The 21,834-nt window shown below is 38.4% G+C and overlaps 1 protein-coding gene across 1 annotated transcript in view; it reads left to right on the forward strand.

Moving 5' to 3' along the window:
- Positions 1-217: 217 nt before the first annotated feature.
- Positions 218-21,834, forward strand: part of HSF5 (heat shock transcription factor 5) — a 46,184-nt gene continuing 24,567 nt past the window's right edge. The window contains exons 1-4 of the mRNA XM_045889244.3: positions 218-869; positions 6,701-7,075; positions 16,854-16,951; positions 19,299-19,820. Of these exons, the coding sequence (XP_045745200.2) occupies positions 257-869; positions 6,701-7,075; positions 16,854-16,951; positions 19,299-19,820 (1,608 nt within the window). The 5' untranslated portion in view covers positions 218-256. The remainder of the gene's footprint in view (positions 870-6,700; positions 7,076-16,853; positions 16,952-19,298; positions 19,821-21,834) is intronic.

Raw genomic sequence — 21,834 nt, forward strand, 5'->3', positions numbered from 1 at the left:
ACCCGGCGGCGCGGCGTCCAGGGGGCGGGTCGGCTCACGCCGCGTTCGGCGGCGCAGCGGGAACTCGAGGCCCCATTGGCCGCGCTGGAAGGCGCGGCGGGGGCTCGTGCGCCAACGGTCCCAGGGTCCGCGGCGGCCGGGCGCAGGCAGCAGGGGGGGCAGGGCGCAGCGAAGGCCGGGCGAGGGTGGGGGGGATCGAGAACGGGGTGGGAGAGCCAGGCTCGGCGGGGCGAGTCCCAGTGCCCGGGCGGGGGCGATGGAGGAGGCGCTGCTCTCCACGCCCATCAACCCCAACAACTTCCCCGCCAAGCTGTGGCGGTTGGTGAACAGTCCCCGGTACCGCTCGATCCGCTGGGACGGCCGTGGCGAGGGGCTGCTCATCGACCAGCCGCTCTTCGAGGCCGAGCTGCTCAGCCCGCCCGGGCCAGGGGCCGGGGGCGGCGGCGGCGGGGGCGGCGTGGGGGGCGCCGGGGCCGAGCCCGAACTCTTCAAAACCACCAACTTCACCAGCTTCATCCGCCAGCTCAACCTCTACGGCTTCCGCAAGGTGGTGCTGGGCGGGCCGGGCGCAGCGGGGCCCGGGCCGGGGCCAGGGGGCGGCGGGCCGGCGGGCGACGGGCCGCTCCACCACTTCCACAGCCCGCACTTCCGCCGCGACCAGCCGCAGCTGCTCGTGCACCTCAAGAGGCTCACCAGCGCCAACAAGGCCAAGCTGGCGGCCGGCCTGGAGGTGCCCTGCCGGCCGCCCAACCGCTTCCAGAGGCTCCTCATCACGTCGGCCTCGGCCTCGGCCTCGGCCTCGGCCTCCCCCTCCCCGCTGCAGCACCAGGAGCCGCCGCCGCCCGCGGGGCCCCGGCCCGAGCCGCACGGTGAGTCCTCGCCCGCGGCAGGGCACATGGGGCACCGGGGAGCAACCGCCACTGACGAGGGCATTTCGCACATCCTCCCCCGTGAGGTGATCCGCTTGCTGCTGTGCTTCCCGAGAAATAAGCCACGTCGCCTCCACCGTTTCCAGCACCCCTTTCCGCCAATACCTCCCCTGGAAAGAGGCCATGAGCGCGAGTCCCTTCTGGTTAGTTGTCCACTGGCGGCCAAAGGGAGCTCTGCCGTAGGCTCTCGCTCTTGCCGGCCCCTCTTGAAACCCAAACCTCCATGGCCATTTACCTTCTTCTTGAGACCCTTACCTTTCCTTGAACGTCTAGAATAAGTAGCACTAGGTCGGGAAGAAACACCAAAGGGTCTCTGCTCTAATGCGAAGCAAAACAGAGTTACTGTAGAGGGTGCGAATATGATGGGCAAGGTAGGAAGGAACAGAGTCACGGCCACGAAAACAGAACGTTTATACCGACCGGGGGAAAGTGAACAAGGTACCTTGAGTGGAAGTGTGTCCTTGAAGGGACAGGCCGTCTTCCACCCCTCAGACACATCTGAGAAATCTTAGAAGAGGTGTCCTGACAGTAATCACATTGTAGGTTTAAGGAATGTATAGAAAGGTCGACATTGTTTATGTATCTTAAGAGCAAAAACATAGGAATATATTTAATTGTTTATAAGATACTGTTCCTGCGTCCAATGAATTGGCTAAACATTTCTTTCATTGTAACTAATTAGAGCTGATGTTTACTTAAGGTATTATGGTTAGGCAAACATAAGGCAGAAATGGTGTCCTTACTGTCAGGTTGTAGTTTAAAAGAATTTTAGAAAGTTCACATTTACAGTCTTTGAATCTTTCACTCTACACCTTTCAGTATTGAAAGAACTTTCTATAACTATGTATTTACTAAAAGCTCAAAAATTCTCTGTGGTAGAAAATTATTTTATCAACTTGATTTCTGGTGCTCTTCCCCCTCCTCTGGGAAGGTGAGGGTGGCAATAATCCTTCTCTCTGTGTACAGAGTCCATGATATGAGGCAGTATTCCAAGACAGCAACTGGATATAATAATGAGAATTTATTCTTTGCCTTCAGTAGAAACATTTTCACATGTTAATTTGGATTTAACATAATGTGTAAGGATTATTTTTCAGGTATGGGAAACTTTAAAAATATACAAACAAAAGTAGCACTTTGTTCAGGTTAACCTCAGCCCAGGGTTATGAATGAGACAGCATTTTGTTCATTTGGAATTTAGAAGATAAGGGATTATAAGCTTGTGTGTCTGTGGAGTTTAGAAGATAAGGGATTAGGTTAGAGTTCTAGTAACAAGATGGAAAAATAGCAGTGGCCTAGGAATGTTCTAAAGGAATTCTAAAGGAATATTAAGCTGCTTCCATGTGATGGCCATTGATTTTGGTGGGGTATTGAATGGGGAAAGGCAATGGAGATAATGCCATGGCATACATTTGGCAGAATCTCTGACATGGATGTTTGTTTTTCAGGCTGTGTATCTGGTGGGCATAAGGAGAAAAGACTGGGAAGTGTGTTCTTGGGAGATATAAGCACTTCAAACAGAGAAACCTATACGTGCATACATAAAAAGAAGATCTTGCTCACTCTTTTCACTTCTCTTTCTTTTTCCCTCGCCTATGTTAAACCCAGTTGTATTCTAAGGATAGAGTCCCATTTTATTTTCTTTGATTTTTATTTATTTATTTTAAAATATTTTTATTTATATGAGAGTGAGCACAAGTGGGGGGAGGGGCATGAGAGAGCACAAGGTGGAGGAAGGGCAAAGGAAGAGGGAGAGGCAGACTCCCTACTGAGCAGTGAGCCCAGCACCAGGCTCTCCATCCCAGGACCGCATGATCATGACCTGAGCTGAAGGCAGACACATAACCAACTGAGCCACCCAGGCACCCCGGGTAGAGTCCATTTTTTTTTTTTTTTTTAAGATTTTATTTATTTATTTGACAGAGAGAGTGAGAGAGCACAAGCAGTGGGAGCAGCAGAAGGAGAGGGAGAAGCGGGCTTCCCACGGAGCAGGGAGCCCGATGCAGAGCTCGATCCCGGGACCCTGGGATCATGACCTGAGCCGAAGGCAGATGCCTAACGACTGAGCCACCCAGGCGCCCCAATAGAGTCCATTTTAATTAAAGAAATACAGGGGCTGCCTGTGGTCTGATGTGTCTTCACTTATAGTTCAGTTGGGCGGCATTTTAAAGATTATTTATTGAATAACAAATTTAATTCATACTTTTGCTTTATCAATAATACATCAATCCACGTATAACTAGATCATTGCAGTTTTCATGCATTTACTATTTTTTACTGTCCTGCCTGTTGGTATGTGCAGAAGGTATGTCATTTGTGGATTGTCTATACCATAGGCTTGGTTCACTAAGGAATTGTGTTACTGGTGTGGGTGGGATGTAATTCTAAGTTCAAGAATACTGGGCCAGCTTTGTTTGCTTTAATTCTGTGTTCTAAGCCCTTGGCTACTCTTTTTTTTTTTTTACATAATTTTTATTCATCTTGAATCTTTCATTAGTTTATGCCTGACTATACTGTTGCTTCTTAGTTTCCACTTTGTTTACTGTGTTCTACTTCAGCTTATGGTTTGAATACTTCTTTTTTTTTTTTTTTTTTTGCAATAGAGTCCTTTAAGTACCTATTTCTCTTATCAAGATCCATTAAACTAACTGTCTTGTTCACCTTTCAGGAATGTACTTGATAAGAAATGTGAAGATCACATGTTTTTCCTTTTTTTTTTTTTTTTTGGTCCACTTTTGTTATTTTGCACTTAAGTGGCAATTTATTTTACAATATTTGTTAGCAGTATTTGTTAAAACTTTCTAAACTAAGTAACAAATGTGAGCAATAGTAGATAATCCGTTTTGGCCTGGGGATACCAAGCTCACAGGAGGCAAGTTTTTCCTGGGAATTGATTAACTCAGATTCATTTATATAGAAGGAATAGGATCTTTAAGAACAGAAATCCATCCTGCCTTGCATTTCCAGAGTTCTGGATTTAAACTTTGCCAAATATATCTTGAAGATGTTCTGAAAACCTATAGATGATAATCTGTGAAGTTGGTCAGAATAGAACCCTATGAGATAACCCTAAACAGTAAATAAGAGCTGAACATGTTTTAGTTCTTTATTTTAAAAAACAAATGAAAAGGAATGCCCTTCTAATCCTATCAGCGTTCTTATGTTAGCAGCATCTAAAAATCTATAAGTATTTGGCTATCACTCAGAGTTTATCGCGATAGATAAACTAGAGAATAAAGCTAATTCTTTAATTAGCTGCTTAAGCTATTGACAACCTGCAAATTCATTAATAGCTTAACTCTAAAGAAGGTAGAAGAAAGGTTAGCTATTGCACACTGTAGCAATATGTAGTTTTAGCATGTGAAGCATCCAAGGAAGAATCAAGTGGTGGGTAGTTTTAGACCTCAGAAACAGCTGTTGTAAAGAGCAAAAAATGTTTCTTTAGGTCTTAAAGGATTGCACTCGTAGTTCAAAGTGTGTATACATATGGAATTGTTAGTCAGATACCATTAAAACTATTTTTTGTACTTTAGAGGAAAAGAGGAAAAGCAGTTTTTAAGAGGTGATATCATTTAAATACATTCAATCTTTTGAACTAAGATTTTTTTCTCTGTTAGATTTAGACCTCTTGATTTCCAGGGCTCTAGAATTTGTGTGTATATATGTATGTATATGTTTGTTTTTGGCATTAATGCTTTATTCCTTTTAAAATTTTTATCATTTTTTAAGAGTTTAAGAAAATTGATTTCAATCAGTCAGTGCCAAACCGGAAGTGGTTAGGAGTACTCTTAATGCTTTAATTTAATTTAATTTTTAAAAAGATTTTATTCATTTATTTGACAGAGAAAGTGCAGGAGAGCACTAACAGTAGGAGTGGCAGAGGGAGAGGGAGAAGCAGGCCAAGCCCCAATGGGCGGCGGGGTGGGGGCGGGGGGGGGGTCCAACCCCAGGACTCTGGGATCATGACCTGAGCTGAAGGCAGTTGCTTAGCGAACTGAGCCACGCAGGGGCCCCTATTTTATTTTTGAGAGCGAGAGACAGTGAGTGGAGTGGAGATGCAGAGGGAGAGAAAGAATTTTTTTTTTTAAGATTTTTAAAATTTATTCATTTGAGACTGAGAGCACACGCACACAGCATGAGCAGGGGAGAGAGGCAGAGGGAGAGGGAGAAGCAGACTTCTCGCTGAGCCTGGAGCCCGACCGGGGGCTCAGTCCCAGGACCTGGAGATCATGACCTGAGCCAAAGGCAGACGCTTAACCATCTGAGCCACCCAGGTGCCCCGAGAGAGAGAATCCTAAGCAGGCTCCACACCGGCACAGAGCCCCACGTGGGGCTCCATCTCAGGACATCATGACCTGAGCCAAAATCAAGAGTCGATGCTTAACCAACTGAGCCACCCAGGTGCCCCCTAATGTTTTATTCTTTAGAGGAAATAAAACATCAAAGAAATAGAATGAAAGATATATAACATGTTGAATGGGATTACAGTTTAAATATTTGGAAAAGTAGGTTTTTGAGTGCCATCTTTTACCATGTAGTTTAACAGATGAGTAGCACATAAATTAGACTTCTCCTCTGTTTTATAGATTAGTTTAATAAAGCAAATTGAAAGGAATTTGTAAACCACATGATTTAATACATGACATCTTCCTGGAAATAAATTAGCCTAGCTTTATGTTCAAGAATTACAGTCTGGGGTGCCTGGGTGGCTCAGTCGGTTAAGCGGCTGCCTTCGGCTCAGGTCATGATCCCAGGGTCCTGGGATAGAGTCCCGCATCGGGCTCCCCGGGGAGCCTGCTTCTCCCTCTCCCTCTGCCTACTTGTGTTCTCTCTCTATCTCTCTGTCAAATAAATAAATAAAATCTTAAAAAAAAAACAAAGAGTTACAGTCTGAAAAATCAGTTCAACTTGCAACATGTATATTTTCTTTTTCTTTTTCTATAGTATTGCCCTTTCTCTGTCTTCATCATCTCCACTTTTTAATTCCTTTCTACCTTACTAGATAAGAGAAATCAAATATCAGAATCTTTGGGCCTGAGTATGTGGATTTTTAACAAACTGTCTAGGTGATTTCAGATGTAAATCAGTGTTTGAGAGTTCCTGATATCTAGGAAGGGACTCTACTAGAGATCCTCTGAAGAACAAAAGACCATGGAAAATTTTTGATTAATTTAAGAAAGGAAGAAGAGAACTGAGTTAAAGTTTTCAAGCCTGACTTTTCTGCAAAGATTATCACATAAAAAAAAATTGAAGGGGAGTAAAGAACATTAACTTTCTTTTTGGTTTATGTTATAGTTCTTGTTTGATGTACACTTATTTATTTTATATATACAGTTGAGTGTTTACTTTCGTGCCTATTATTAAGGTTTCTAAATGATTTGAAAGACTGAATGGAATTTCTAAAACTTCTAGGAAGTAGCTTACAGATTGGAAAAATCTGGGTCAATCAGTTGAGGCAAAAAAAGGTAAGATGACTGAATCGTCTATAAAAGGCTTTGAACATTGACTTTGATTTAACATTTGACTTAGTATTAGAGTTTGGCTACTTTTTGTCTCTTATGACAGTAATATTGAGAACCAAGCAAAAGTTTGATTATTTTTTTAGCATTATATGTGTATTCTGGATCCTGAACTTGTTTTTACCAGAACTAAATTTCTGTTGTGTTAAAAATGGCTGAGAATTCAACATATTCATATTTTGTGATTTTTGGTTTACTACATCCAGGGGTATAATGTAAAATTAGTCAATGTGTTCTTCCTTTTTTATGCAGGACCAGTGGCTGTAGGACAATTCCACCGGTCATTCCGGCGAGATAGTTTGTCTCCTTACTCCTACGTATCGACTTCATCCCACAACCACAGTACTTTCCCTCTGAAAGGTTTAGATCGGACCCCGATTCCTCCTAGAACATGGCAGAACTCCCTTGGAATGCACCCAGGACAAGTGGAAACGTCTCCCACTTTTTCAGATAAAGGGGTTCCATTTCCTGTACTGCAGAGGTTTCCAACGGAGGTTACCTATGCCCTGCAGCCAAGCGCCACATCCGTACACGTTCAACAAGGTCCTCAAACAATGGTCAGCTCCTCCCAAAAATATAGTAACTACACACCCTCAGCGCAGTACTCCCAAGCCTACTATCCAACAGGTATGAGAAATTCAAGTTCAGTGGCTTCTCTTAAAAGTACTTTATAATGAACGTTTATATTTTTAATGCATTTCTGCATGCTTAAAAATAGGAATGTGCACCTAAGAAATGTCAGATTTCTGATGAGGGCATATTTTTAAGCAATACATAAAATTTCATTGTGTTCTTAAGGATTGTGAAAATTCTGTTGGGTACATAAAAGCATATGTTTTTAGTGAAACTTCTGTATCTTTTAAATGTGTCTTAGTAATGAAATTAGGATATAGTACATTGGGACCTTGTTTTAACTTTGCTGTTGGTGCGGTATTTTGTTTCTTTTCTTTAAAAAAAATTATATACATGTTATAGTTGGCCCTTGAACAATGCAGTTTTGGGGTGCTGACTCCCATGCAGTTGAAAATCTGTGTATAACTTTTTTTTTTTTTTAAGATTTTATTTATTTATTTGACAGAGAGAGACACAACGAGAGAGGGAACACAAGCAGGGGGAGCGGGAGAGGGAGAAGCAGGCTTCCCGCCAAGCAGGGAGCCCGATGTTGGGCTCGATCCCAGGACCCTGGGACCATGACCTGAGCCGAAGGCAGACGCTTAACGACTGAGCCACCCAGGTGCCCCTGTGTATAACTTTTGACTGCCCCAGAATTTAACTACTAATTACCTATTGTTGACTGGAAGCCTTGCCTAAGATGAGGTAAAAAGTTAATTAACACGGGGGCGCCTGGGTGGCTCAGTTGGTTAAGCAACTGCCTTCGGCTCAGGTCATGATCCTGGAGTCCTGGGATCGAGTCCCGCATCAGGCTCCCTGCTCAGCAGGGAGTCTGCTTCTCCCTCTGACCCTCCTCCCTCTCATGCTGTCTCTCATTCTCTCTCTCTCAAATAAATAAAATCTTAAAAAAAAAAAAAAAAGTTGATTAGCACATAGTTTGTATATGTATTATATACTGTATTCTTACAGTAAGCTAGAGAAAAAAACATGTTATTAAGAAAATCATAAGAAAAAATACATTTACAATACTGTACTGTATCAAAAAAATCCACATGTAAGTGGACCCACATAGTTCAAACTCATGTTCAAGGGCCAACTGTATATACTATATTTTTTAATATAGGTGAGATTACCTCATAATGAAATCATTTTAGTATCTCAGTAATGAAGTTTAATAAAAGAACACACTCTCTATCTCTTAAAACTAAATTATATTCTTTTAGTAAAAACGTGATGGTGTGATTTGACAGTGCAGTCCCTTCAGTGTTAATCCCAGCCAACTAAGAAGTGCGGAGTAGGAGTAGCAGAGAAGAGAACCTGACAATGATAATTGACCTAGAGCTCAGCCAAGGGCATTGAAGACATACTGTAGATCTCAAGCCACTAATCGGGAATCCTTATAGTGACCATGTGTTTAGCTTCTTGGGGGGAGGGGAGGAGTACAGTTTTGCAAGATTAATAGCCTTTCCTTTCCATTCAAATGTATCTTCGATTTTGCTGGAGCACCATATAGTCATGGTGTGTTTCATCATGTAGAGTACTTTAAAACTGAGTGACAAAATGGGGCAATGGAAAAAAGACAAGGGTCAAGGCTTTCAGAAAAGACCAGAGAGAGAAGAGGGCATTCCTTTGTTAATACTCTAGGAATATTAATTTTCTCAAAAATGTAGATCTGGAAGCGATCTCTAGAGGTATTTTGTTAGACCATTTCTCCTAGGCAGGAGGAAATCAAAAGCTAAAATAAGTGGAAGGAATGTAAATTTGATAAGGGAATAAAATAATTTGTTGACTTTTACAAGTTCTCAATCTGGTAACTTCTGTTTGTAACAGGACTCACTATTTTCTAGCTGTATCATCCAACTGTATTCTTTTATTATTGGCTTATTGCATTCTACCTAAATATAACAGTAAAAGGGATTGTTTTATTTTCCCAAAATATTTAATATTTTAATATTAAAATAATAAAACAAGAGTTTAAATTAGATTGGGTTTTATATATTTTTAGAGCTGCTACTCTTTTGGGTAGGTGGAGTTGAGAAGGAAAACACAAAGGAAGTATATGGATTAAGGATGACTTAGCACTTTTATTAATTTTGCCTATTAGAAATCTAAATTTTTTTTTTACCTTCTTATAAAGAAAAAGGTTGACGTCTAGTATTTTTCCAGATTTTCAGCTACTTCTTTGAAAAACGAAAATATGTGTGATCTTTAAAAATAGAGGATGACTAAATTCATGTTAGAAGTTTTAGATCTTGGGGCGCCTGGGTAGCTCAGTTGGTTAAGCGACTGCCTTCGGCTCAGGTCATGATCCTGGAGTTCCGGGATTGAGTCCCGCATCGGGCTCCCTGCTCAGCGGGGAGTCTGCTTCTCCCTCTGACCCTCCTCCCTCTCATGCTCTCTGTCTCTCATTCTCTGTCTCTCAAATAAATAAATAAAAAATCTTAAAAAAAAAAAAAAAAAGAAGTTTTAGATCTTATGTATAGCAACAAATAGGGTCAGATTTTTATTGGTGAATAGTTTAATTAAAGATTTTATTTATTTGACAGAGACACAGCGAGAGAGGGAACACAAGCAGGGGGAGTGGGAGAAGCAGGCTTCCCGCCAAGCAGGGAGCCTGATGTGGGGCTTGATCCCAGGACCTTGGGATCATGACCTGAGCCAAAGGCAGATGCTTAACGACTGAGCCACCCAGGTGCCCCCAGTTCAACATTTTAATAAACAGATTAGACATTACTATCTAAATGATAACTTCAGCTGCATTCCGGGTATGCATAGAATGTATATACATACATAGAGAGAGATTGTCTGTGTCTTCCTTACACTTGCTTTACATTCTATAGCCCATCAGCTGGATAATACCGCTACCCACCCCCTTTCTTTTACCAGTAAGTGTTTCTCTCTCCTTTCCTAAACTCCCTCCAAAGCCCCCTCCTCAAACTACTAAAGACTCAGAAGCTTCTGGGGAGTTTAAATTTGGAAGGACTGCAGCAAGAGATATGTAGAAAGGTGTTTAACCTTCCAATTTGTAATTTTGGAGGCATTTTCCCATGGACATATTAGGGTGGTTTAGGAGCCAAATTAGCCTATGTGATGATGTGTCTGCGGGAAAATGTATTTCAAGTTCCAGACAATCCTCTCAGAAACACTTGGTTCCAAATTTTATGAGAACCACTTATGTATTATGTACCAGAAAACACTACAAATAGTTAATATTATTCATTCATTATAGAAATACCACTTGTTAAATTATTATGATTTAGGATATGTTATTTTAAAAATATTTTATGTTAGGGCACCTGGGTGGCTCAGTCGGTTGGTGGCTAGAATGCCAATCATATTCAAAAGAAGTAGTATTCCGGGCGCCTGGGTGGCTCAGTCGGTTAAGCGACTGCCTTCGGCTCAGGTCATGATCCTGGAGTCCCTGGATCGAGTCCCGCATCGGGCTCCCTGCTTGGCGGGGAGCCTGTTTCTTCCTCTGACCCTCCCCCCTCTCATGTGCTCTCTCTCTCTCATTCTCTCTGTCTCAAATAAATAAATAAAATCTTTAAAAAATATATTTTATGTTAGCTTGGATATAAAATTGTAAATTAAGAATTGTCTCCAAGAGTTCAAGGTAAGGACTAGGAAAGAGGCATTAAAAGAACAACTAAGTGCTGCTGATGTTTTGATAGCTTACAGGGCATGTGAAATAGAATCTTATGTTATCTGAATTTTTGTTTTGTCTCCTTTAATAGGGATAATTGAAATGACTATAATGTTTCTGAGTTTATAAGAATAAGAAATGTCATGATCTCATGATGACATCTAATACATAGAGTAGGTCTGTGATACAGTGTAATAAGCAAAACTGCTTTGAACATTCTGAAGTACTATATAAATAAAAGGTTGTATTGTTAAATACAAAAGACTTGGTATGGAAAAGAAAGTGCCATAAAAATACTGTAGAAGAATTTGATTCCTCCAAATTTTAGGTGAAGGAAGCAAAAAGTAGTGAGCAATTTAACCAGTTATTTAGTAAGTACCTGTTTATGAAGAGCATTACAAATGACTTTTCCAAAGTTCAATAGAATATCATTCTCAGAGGCAGGGTAATAATCACTCCCAAATCCAGTTCTTAAAGTAATAATGAAGTAACTAATTTTGGAATAATGGCCATACTTGAATCTTTTTGAAGGATTTGAGGTTTGGATCAAATTTTAGTAGACAGAGACACCTGACTTCATTTAAAAATTACATTGACGGGGCACCTGGGTGGCTTAGTCGTTAGGCGCCTGCCTTCGGCTCGGGTCATGATCCCAGGTTCCTGGGATCGAGCCCCACATCGGGCTCCCTGCTTGGCGGGAAACCTGCTTCTCCCTCTCCAACTCCCCCTGCTTGTGTTCCCTCTCTAGCTGTCTCTGTCAATTAAATAAATAAATAAAATTAAAAAAAAAATTATATTGACAATAAATTTGGATCTGGTCTTCAAATAATATAACCAGTAAATTTTGAATGTTGTAATATTTTATAAATCAATTTCTCTAGTAAAGCCAAAGATTGAAACTGGAAAATTGCTGGCAGACTGACTCATAAAATGACTCATCTGAATCCGTGCTTACATTCGTCATTCCTCTCTTGAAGTGCCTGTTTTCTTTGCCTGGCTCACTACATTTTTTCCACTCTTATCACTCCTTCAAAGACAAAATGTTGGAGATCCAGTATTGATTGACTCTTTTTAGTCTTGCTTTATCTTGGGTTCATTTTTTCCCCTCTGATGTTATTTATATAGCAGTCACTATGACCAAGCATTGTTCTGAGTATTTTCCAAATATCAATTCATTTAATCCTCATGACAACCTTACAAGATTAGAAGTGTAATTATCCTCATTTTATAAGTTAGGAAACTGAAACACAACTAGTCAGAGGCAAGGCTGGGGAACAGACCCAGGCGAACTTGACTCAGGAGTCGATTCTTTGGTCATTGCGCTCTGTTACCTGCCTGCCTCTCATACAGAGAGAGACTTTTTGTTTTATCTTTTGAGAGACTCTTCCTTGCTATGTCTCCTTCCTGGAGTTAGTTACTCCCAGAAAGGGTAGACAACAGAAAATGATGGAGGGACCTACCCTTCTATGCTGCTGGTGTCAGTGGGACTACCCTGGATTATTGACTCATCCTACCCAAGCAGTGAGAACATACTCCCAACTGCTAGAATGGGGGCCTAGTTTGGGGCCTCTGAGGAGTGGGGCTGCCTCTAATTCATTTCTGTATACCCCTCTACCTAGCATGGTGCTCGGCTATAATGATTCCCTAGTAAATAGTGTATTGAATGGAATGAAATAATTCTAGTCTCAGCTTTGTAGTTAATCATTTAACCTGATCTTCAGGGGATTATTTCATGACACTCCCCCTCAATTTCCCTTCCTATAAAGTGGCAATAGTAGTTCAGGTCAGGGATTAAATGAATTTAATGTATGCGAATAGACTTTATAAAATTTAAAACACTATTTACATAGAAAGGAGAAAATATTTTAAAAGCTGTTTTTCAAATGAAACTACATACTAACATCCCAAAGTCTAAAAACAGTAATTTGTAAGAATATACAACTTCTGCAAGGTACATATGATGCTTTTATTTTTTATTGAAAAAATACATATTGTATCATTATTTAAAAAAATTTTTTTTGACTTGAATCTTGGGCAAAAAGAATTGCTTATTATTGTGGGGTTTTGTTGTTGTTGTTTTTAAAGTAGGTTCCATGCCGAGCGTGGAGCCCAGTGCAGAGCTTGAACTCACAACCCTGAGATCGAGAGCTGAGCTGAGATCAAGAGTCGGACACTTAACTGACTGAGCCACCCAGGCGCCCCTATTATTGTTTTAAAGTACATTTAAATTCTAAAGATTTTATTTTTAGGCTTTTAATTTTATATAGTGTACATAAACAGATAGAGCACCTGGAGTTATAAGAGCTTTCCAATGCTGTCGTTCTTGCGCTCAGGTAGCCTCTATTGTCAAGTTTCTTTGAAAAGGCCTGATTTTGTTCTTATGGAAAGAGGGACAGGAAGTTCTCTTTAGCTGCCAGAAGAAACTAAACAAAAGCACAATTATATTTGTCTTTCTTTTTATTGAGGTAAAATATAAATAACATAGAGTTTACCGCTTTAACCATTTTTAAGCCTGCAGTCCTGTGGCGTTAAGTACATTCACATTGTTGTACTAGCATTACCACCTTCCATCTCCAGAACTTTTTCGTCTTCCCCAACTGAGACTCCATACCCATTAAACACTAACTTCACATTCCCCCTTCCCCCCAGCTCCTGGCAACCACCATTCTACTTTCTGTCTCTATGAATTTGACAACTCTCTGAAACTCATATATGAGGAATCATACAATATTTGCCCTTTTGTGATTGGCTTATTTCATTAAGCATACTGTTTTCAAGGTTCATTGATACTGTAGCATGGGTCAAAATTTCCTTATTTTTTAATGCTGAGTAATTTTCCATTGTATGTATGTACCACGTTTTGTTTATCTATTCATCCATTGATAGACCCTGGGTTGCTTCCACCTTTTGGCTATTGTGAACAATGCTGCTGTGAACATGGATGCACAAATATATAATATATATATATATATATATTTGAGGGCCTGCCTTCACTTTTTTGGGGTATATGCCCAGAAGATCTTTACCCTACTATAAGTGAGGAAGTATTGGGGTTTTAGATGTATGGTAACTTATCTTGAAACTAAATTTACTATTAAGATATTTTTCCTGTTGAGCATTTATATTGGGGATTTTCTCACTGTTGTCACTGTGCTATTCTGGAGTAGATTCAAGTCTAAAACATTTTAATTATATATTTGAATTACCTCCATAGGATAAAAGAGTATGAACTTGTTTTCCTAACCTATAGTGGGAATGAAAATTTTTACCATTAGATAACTTTTAGTACTCCTGGATTTTTTTTTGAAGATTTTTATTTTTATTTATTTGACAGAGAGAGAGGGAGAGAGAGGGATGGGCGGGAGGGAGAGAGAGAACAAGCACAAGCAGGGGAGGGGCAGAGGGAGAGGGAGAAGCAGGCCTCCCACCGAGCAGGGAGCCCTACACGAGACCCTGGGATCCTGACCCGAGCAGACGCTCAACCGACTGAGCCACCCAGGCACTCCTACTCCTGGGTTTTTTTAATTACCAGAATTGTAATTAATTAATTTTAAAATGTCATTAACTATTATATTGACATCTGAAATAGAATTCTGTCCATTATTTCCAGTTTTTCATTCTCCGTGCAATTTAATGCCTTAAGTGAATACTGCCTTCAGGAAGGCAGTGGAAGATCTTTATGCAGATGAATGTGCCTTAGGATATAGTGATAAACTTAGTTTTATAAATGACAGTGCTTTCACAATGCTTTCATAATATAACTGGGTTAATTTGTCATATATTAAGCACACAGCTGCATTTCTATAGCTAGGTTTTTCATAATTCGGTAAACTTACTAGTATCTTACCGTGTTCTATTTTGTTGACTGTACAAAGTCTGACTGCACTGGTAAGGAAATAGCCACTGAGGAATCTTTTTGGATTATCTATTCACGTTCCCCTTTGCAGGTAGCTTTCCACTTTCCATTTGTTATTGGAAACTTAAAAGGACATTCACCATTTTGCTGTTTCCTTAGATACCAAATCAGCTATCAGCTATATATTAATATACTCTCTATTGTATATTTTACTTTATTTATCCAAGAAATTTATTTTAAAGTACACTTTAACGACTATTTAAAATGTGTAAGCAATGGAATCAGAACAATATCAGAAAAGTAAACCTAATACCTTTTGTTGTTTAATTTGTAACAAAATACTATTTCATGGTACCCTCATGAGTGAAAACCTGCAGCTCCTGACTGGGTCTTTTCTTGCCACTAGGGGGCTAGGTTTTCCTTAGCTGTTAAAACTCTAGAAAAATGTCTGTTTTTTTTTTTTTTTTCAGAGTTTTGGCAAACCCAGCAGACCCCCTCCTTGGTGTTTTCCTTTTTGGTTTTAAGTTCTTTCCCAGGATACTTATGCTTTCAAATATTCTGGGAAATCAAATTCAAATCCAAAACATTGAAATTGTGTATGTGAATAATCTCCAAAGGTTAAAGTGTAAGAACCTGCTTACCTAACCTATATTGGAAATGATAAGAGCATGAATTTTATGTGGCCATCTTAGTAATGTTTGACTTTTTTAATCACTGGAATTGTTAAAATGATGTAATTCAGAAAACATCAACCCTTACATGTGAATCTAAAGTAGAATTTTGTCCATTATTTCAAGTTTTTCCTTCCATGTGCAAAATTTAATGGCTTAAATTGCACATGATATTAGAAGAATAATTATTTCTAGTATACCTTCATGAACTTCTGACATTTTAAAAATCAGTAGTCAATAATAGAGAAATAGGGAAACATTGCAATGAATTTTTATAATCCTTAGGCTAATTTACTTTCAAAGATCATAGAATAAGATTGTTTAGTAATTTTATTAACATACACAAAAATGTGGACATAGAAAGTCGCCACCTTATAGTAATGACAACTTAAAAATATATTCATCAAGTGGAGTTCTAGTAAAATTAAAATGTTACATTTTAGGAAGAAGGAAAGATTAGGGAAGTATTGTACATTAAAGAGCATGTGCTTTGAAGTTTGATTGCTGGCTCTGTCACTATTAGCTTTGTGACTTTCAGCAAATTATTTAACATCTCTGAGCTTTAGTTTCCTTAATTTTGTAAAGTAATGTTAATACCTCATTCAATTGTTGTTTGGATTAAATGAAGCAATATATGTAAAGCACCTAGTACTGTGCCTGAACATGGTAGGTGCTCAATAAATGTCATCCTCTGTTTAATCCAAAGGTGTGATGTATTATAACTGATTCTCATTCGTTCTGGAGAGTCTCTCTCTGGAAAAGAGGAGACTCAACCTATTATTAAGACTGCATCTGTAAGTATAACTATCCCAGTACAAAGAGTTAATCTTTTTATGGTATCCTAACTATAAAGAGAAAGCTTGGAAAATATACTTCTTTAGTTAAAATAATAGCAGCATTAGCTTTTTATTTTTTGGTTGCCTGCTGTATGCCAGTACTATTCTAAGTGCTTTATGCATATTAACTCATTCATTCCTCACAACAAACATAGTAGGGTATGTACTATTATTATCCCTATTTTATTAAGCTGCAGAAACTGAGGCCCAAAGAGGTTAACCTTGCTCAAGTTCATACAGCTCTTAAAATTTTGGAACTGGGCTCCAGAGCCAGACAGTCTGGCTCTTAGATTCGAATTCTTAACCATGTTTAAATGGTTAAAACATTTTTGTCTGGATTTTACTAGATGCATTGTATAATGGTAGGAATGTTTGGAGAGTATTTCACTTATTTTATCCTTAAAACACACCCTCCTCCAAATGTTTGTTACTGTTAAAATGATTGAAACAATTATTTTGGAATTCCAAATATGTTCTGATACTTTCAGTAAAATGAAATTAGTTTCAATAAGAATAAATGTTTGCTTAGAAAGGTAGCAAAATGTTTAGGTGCTAAAGAAATCATTTAGAAAAGTAGACATGACCCTTTAAAATGATTTTTTACATTAGTGTATTGCCATGTTGTTTTCAATAAATAATAGCACCGAGTCGGACTAAGTATAATTTTATTGCATCCACAAAGGAAAACTTTTGGAATTTTTCTTTCCAAGTTGAAAGAGGGGAGTGCCTTAAATGCTGCAGAGGTTACTTGTGGTTGATGACTTTTCTCTGTTTGAATTTGTCCCAGCTGTGCTACAGTGCTGCTCTCCTTCTACCCACATGGACGCGCTGAGTAGTTGTGTCACCCCCACTGCCTCTTCCTATGCACACTGCAACTACTTCCAGGTAAGATTCTTGGAACGGTGGACACACTCTGTACTTGACGGGGAGTATGATTGACCTTGCACAGTTTTAAAGTATAATTTTATCTTAATGAGTAGCCAGAGGTAAGCTGTGGATTACGGCTTCGGTTTTCTCAGTTCTAAAAAAGAGGGAGTTGATAGAAATGATGTCTGAGGATTCCGACATCCAAACAATAAGCACTAGTGTCCAAAACAATAGGCACTAGCTACATGTGGCTATTTAATTAAAATGAAATAAAATCTAAAATTCATTTCTAGTGTTCAAAGTGTCATATGGCTAGTGGCTACCAAATTGTACAGCACAGAGAGCATTTTCATCATTGTGGAAAGTTTGAGCATTGCTGTTCTACGTTCTTCTATGGTAAAATGAATATCAAATAAACTTTAAAAGTATATAAGTCACCAAATGACAGTTTCTTCCAAGATGATACAGATAATTACTTTTTTTAATGAGAAAGGAAAAGTGAAATAAAAATGAGAAATTTAAGTGGTGATCCCTTTTTGCCCCCATATTGTAAATACTATACTTCAATTATTTTCTCATTATTTATTGGGGAGCAATTGTGTTGATTTAAATGTTTTAGACTGCTATTTCTAGGATAAGATTAAATTCCATGCTTTGTAGTTTTATGCTGTAATTGCTTAAAGATTGGAATTATGTGTTTGCCTTTGATATCATGTAGTTGAGATAGCTTCTGTTTTTAAGAGAATATCTTACTAGTGGCATGCCAGAACTGAAAGAAACATTCATTTGTTGTTGTTGTTGTTGTTGTTGTTGTTTTGAGAAAATTACATGGGATGTCAAATTATAATCAGATTGTTGTTTGAAGAGCGTAGAATCAGATCAAAGGGACTTATTTGGACATTTTTAATGGCAGGTACCATCAAGCATGATGGTCCAATCTGTTCATCTTCACTAGAGGGATATGTCTGTCCCACAAATTAGATGCTTTTGTTTGTGGATCCGGACACTCTCTCCCTTGGATCATACTGGAGATACTCTGATGGTGTTTATATCTTGATTATGTTTATGTTTTAAATAAATTATTTAACATATCCTTAGAAATATCCTTACTAGAAAGACAATACATGTTTGTTACAGGAAAATAAAGATAGGTAGACATAACATTTTTGAAATGAAAAAAAGAATATATTTTAGGTGTGATTCTGGAAATAAATGCAGTTGGTTTAGTTGCATCACAGATATTGGTGAGAGTGTGCATGAATGACCATTATAGTGTAAAGGTTAAGAGCAAGAGCTCTTAAGTCAGGCAACCTATGCTTGAAACCTGGATCTGTCCGTTATTTCATTGTGACTTTGGGTAAATTACACAGTTTCTCTGAACTTCAGTTTCATCATTTGGAAATGGAGATGATCACATTTTATAGGCCTCTTGAGAGGATTAAATGGAATAATGTATATAAAGTACTTTGCATGTGCTTGGCACATAGTAAGAACTCAATAAATAAATGGCACATAGTAAGAACTCAAACTCAATAAACCGTTTATTGAGTGGCTTGATGCTTAAACCATTTAAATTTACATTATTTGGCATTAATGTCCTTTGAATAATTGACGCAGTCTTTGTTGTGTATTCGGCAACATCAACCTATTACATGTTTTATTTAATTATTACTCTTCAGTATTTTATATTCATAGCTTGAGATTATTTATCATCAAACATGTAACTGAATGCCTACTCTGTGCAAAGTACTATGTATAAGAGAATACATCTTAAAGATATAAAGAATACATCTAAGAGTGGGAGCTTTTTAAAATCTATTGTTTTATTATTAAAAATAAACAATCTCAGGAACCAAAGGACATTCGATATTCCATCCATTTTTTCCCAGATCATTTGGAACAGAATATCAGTACCTCCCCCTGAATCTATAGAAGCATTGGTGGACTTGTGAGCATCCTGTGTTTGAAATTTCCTTACTACATTCCTAAAATAGTATATGATAGATATAAGTGATGTTTTTGTCAACTTTTATGGAAGAATTGGGTGTATAGACATTTTATCAGCAAATAGGTATTTGGGTACTACGGCTTTTTGATTTTGTATACTTTAACCCTGAGAATTATTGGTCCTTTCCAGTATTAAACTTAGCGTAGTGGTTGACATATATCAGTGGCTAAGTAAATGTTAACAATAGAATTGAAGCTACCGTTGCTGAAAAGTTGATTGGTGTTCAAGTTTTCTTAGTGAGCTTTAGTTAAAATTTAATCTATTTGTTTAACATTTATCAGCCTAAACATTGTTGCTTTCCTCCTTAATCTCATATTCAATTTTCTATCCAAACAGTCCTATTTTCTCTTTTCCCAGAATCCTCCAATGCAATCCTCCTATCCAGTTGAATTTCTGCCTTCTAATTGGCCTTGCAGTGCTACTGATGAAAATAAAAAGACAGAAGTAAACCTAGAGGCTGTTTTTCAGATAGTAGATGAGTTGCATTCCTCCCCTAAATTGGAGATGGTGAAGGTGGAGCCTGTTGAGAATCAGTGCCCAACATCTCAGTCGAACAGAGGCCAACATATCCTAGCTAATTCAAACAACAGCAATCCATCTTCCACAAGTCAGGCTAGCCAGCTGGAGCCACTTACTCCTGTAGGCTCAGATATTACATCTTTTGTAGTCGGAGCAGAACAAGCAATTACCTGCTCTCTACCACAGTCACCTGAGTACATCTATACCATCCACACAGCTCAGCCTGTTGAAAATACTACAATACAGGAATCTGCAGCCATCCAACAAGCTCATGTCAAACTGAAGGAGCAGCTAAGTCATAATCCATCTCCATCTTCAGTAGTATTTGTGCAGGAAGGGCTACCATTCAGCACACACCAGGTAAGGCAAAGAAAAAAGTCCTAAAAAAGCTCAAAGTACCTAGTGCTTCTTGCTAAAGACCATTCTAGTAAAGAGTTTGTTCACATTTTATTTGGGTTTATTACCAGTTCATTATGCTTTCTTTTTTTTTTTTTAAAGATTTTATTTATTTGAGACTCTGAGCGCACATGCCAGAGCCCAAACCAGGGATGTGGGGAGGCAGAAGGACAAGCAGACTCCACACTGAGTGCAGAGGCTGACATGGGGCTTGATCTCAGGACTCTTGAGATCATGACCTGAGCCAAAGTCAGACACTTAACTGACTGAGCTACCCAGGTGCTCCCATTATGCTTTCCAGAAGGATCATGTCCCAGGGATTCTGCACGAAAAATTCAGAAAGAAGTAACCTTAAACCCCAGACATCTTTTTACTGTGTTATGGTCTGAAGTCAACCTCTGGAGAGGCAGTAGGAGCACTGTGGTATAGACCTTATTTTCATGTTAAAAGCATCCCTTGAGTTTTGCTTCCTATCTTAATTTGGATGGACTAGGTGTGCCTGGCTGATTAAAATTCACTACTCAGAAAGGATGGTTTATCTGGCAGGTAATATCAGGACTTTCCTAGCCATTTGTAGCATGGAGGTAAGGAGATGGTTAGGGGTCTTTTCATACTTTCTTACAGCATTATTGAATTCACATTTATCTTATGAGCATACTATGTTTGAATTTCATTACTAATATCTACATTCTTTTTGTTATTGTTACCTACATTCTTAAAGCAGAATTCTGACTCTCGTTTGAGCGACATTTTCTGAAGGTAGAAGCTAATTCCTTTATTGCTGCTGGTTTATGACCAGAAAATGAATAAAGTTTGATTCTAAATAAAAGTACACCTAAATTAAAATCACTTTTTGTGAATTAACTTGTATTTTCCTACTTTTATTTTTTTCTTGATCTTAGCCATATATATATATTAAATTTTGGATTTTTTTCTTTAATGGGACTGAAAATATCATCACTGTTAGATTCCCAAGATAACTTTTGGACAGTTGTATTTTTTTTAACACATTTTTTTTAGCTCTAATTTTAGATCCACATGTCTTAAGGTATCTATCAACTTATTGTCCTTTTTGAGCCCAACTGTTGAGACCCAGTATATCGTGTGTTAAAATAATAAATATAAATTATAAATTCAGTAGACCAAAGATAGGCCCATTGTGTTTCAAATATGATTGTGGAAAGAACATAAAATTTGTCTTTGTTCCTTCATAGTCACATACAAAATATTAGATTTCATACCTTAAAATTGCATTCATATAATTACTTTCAAGATCTTTAAAAAATATATTTGAACATCAGAGCTTTTTTTAAAAGCTATGTTTTTAACTTTTAGCTTTATTTCATTATATAGTTTTGTTTAAAATAAATTCAAAGAAATAAGAGTAGTTCAGAAGTTGGTCACCTTGATGAAGGGATTTGCATTCCAGAGAAAACTTAGGAACTCCAAACTCATAAGCAGAACAGATCTAGATTTTATAGGGGCTAAAGGTTATATAATTTTGAGGACCTCTTTAAGACAAAGAATACAAAATTAGTAGAATAAAGTGTCTTCAGCTCCACTGACATCAACAGGATTATGCCAGTGACCATTTCAATATTATCAACGGAGGTGGAAATCTGATGAAAGGGATACTAGAGTAGAAAAAGATAGGGGTCTTAACCAACTGTAAATTTGTGTGTGTGTGTGAATTAAAAAAAAAAAAAAAAATCCAACAAGCTTCATGGTTAATCTTCCTCTGATCATAAGTAAATGTTTTAACTCCATATATATTTCAATGGTTTGTGCATGGGGAAATATATATCCTACTACTGAATATTCACATTAGTTCAACAAAATCAAAGGTAGTATCACTCATAAGAATGAAAAGCCTTTTACAGGTATGTTTGTTGGATCATGTTTCAATAATAGAACTCCTCTGATAAACTATCTTAACTTTTAGTAGATATTTGGGGTAAATTCAGAATAATGAGTGGGT

The sequence above is a fragment of the Mirounga angustirostris genome, unplaced genomic scaffold, assembly GCF_029215605.1.
Source record: "Mirounga angustirostris isolate CCGP_5_RB_7025 unplaced genomic scaffold, mMirAng1.0.hap1 SCAF_17, whole genome shotgun sequence".
Classification (NCBI taxonomy): domain Eukaryota; kingdom Metazoa; phylum Chordata; class Mammalia; order Carnivora; family Phocidae; genus Mirounga; species Mirounga angustirostris.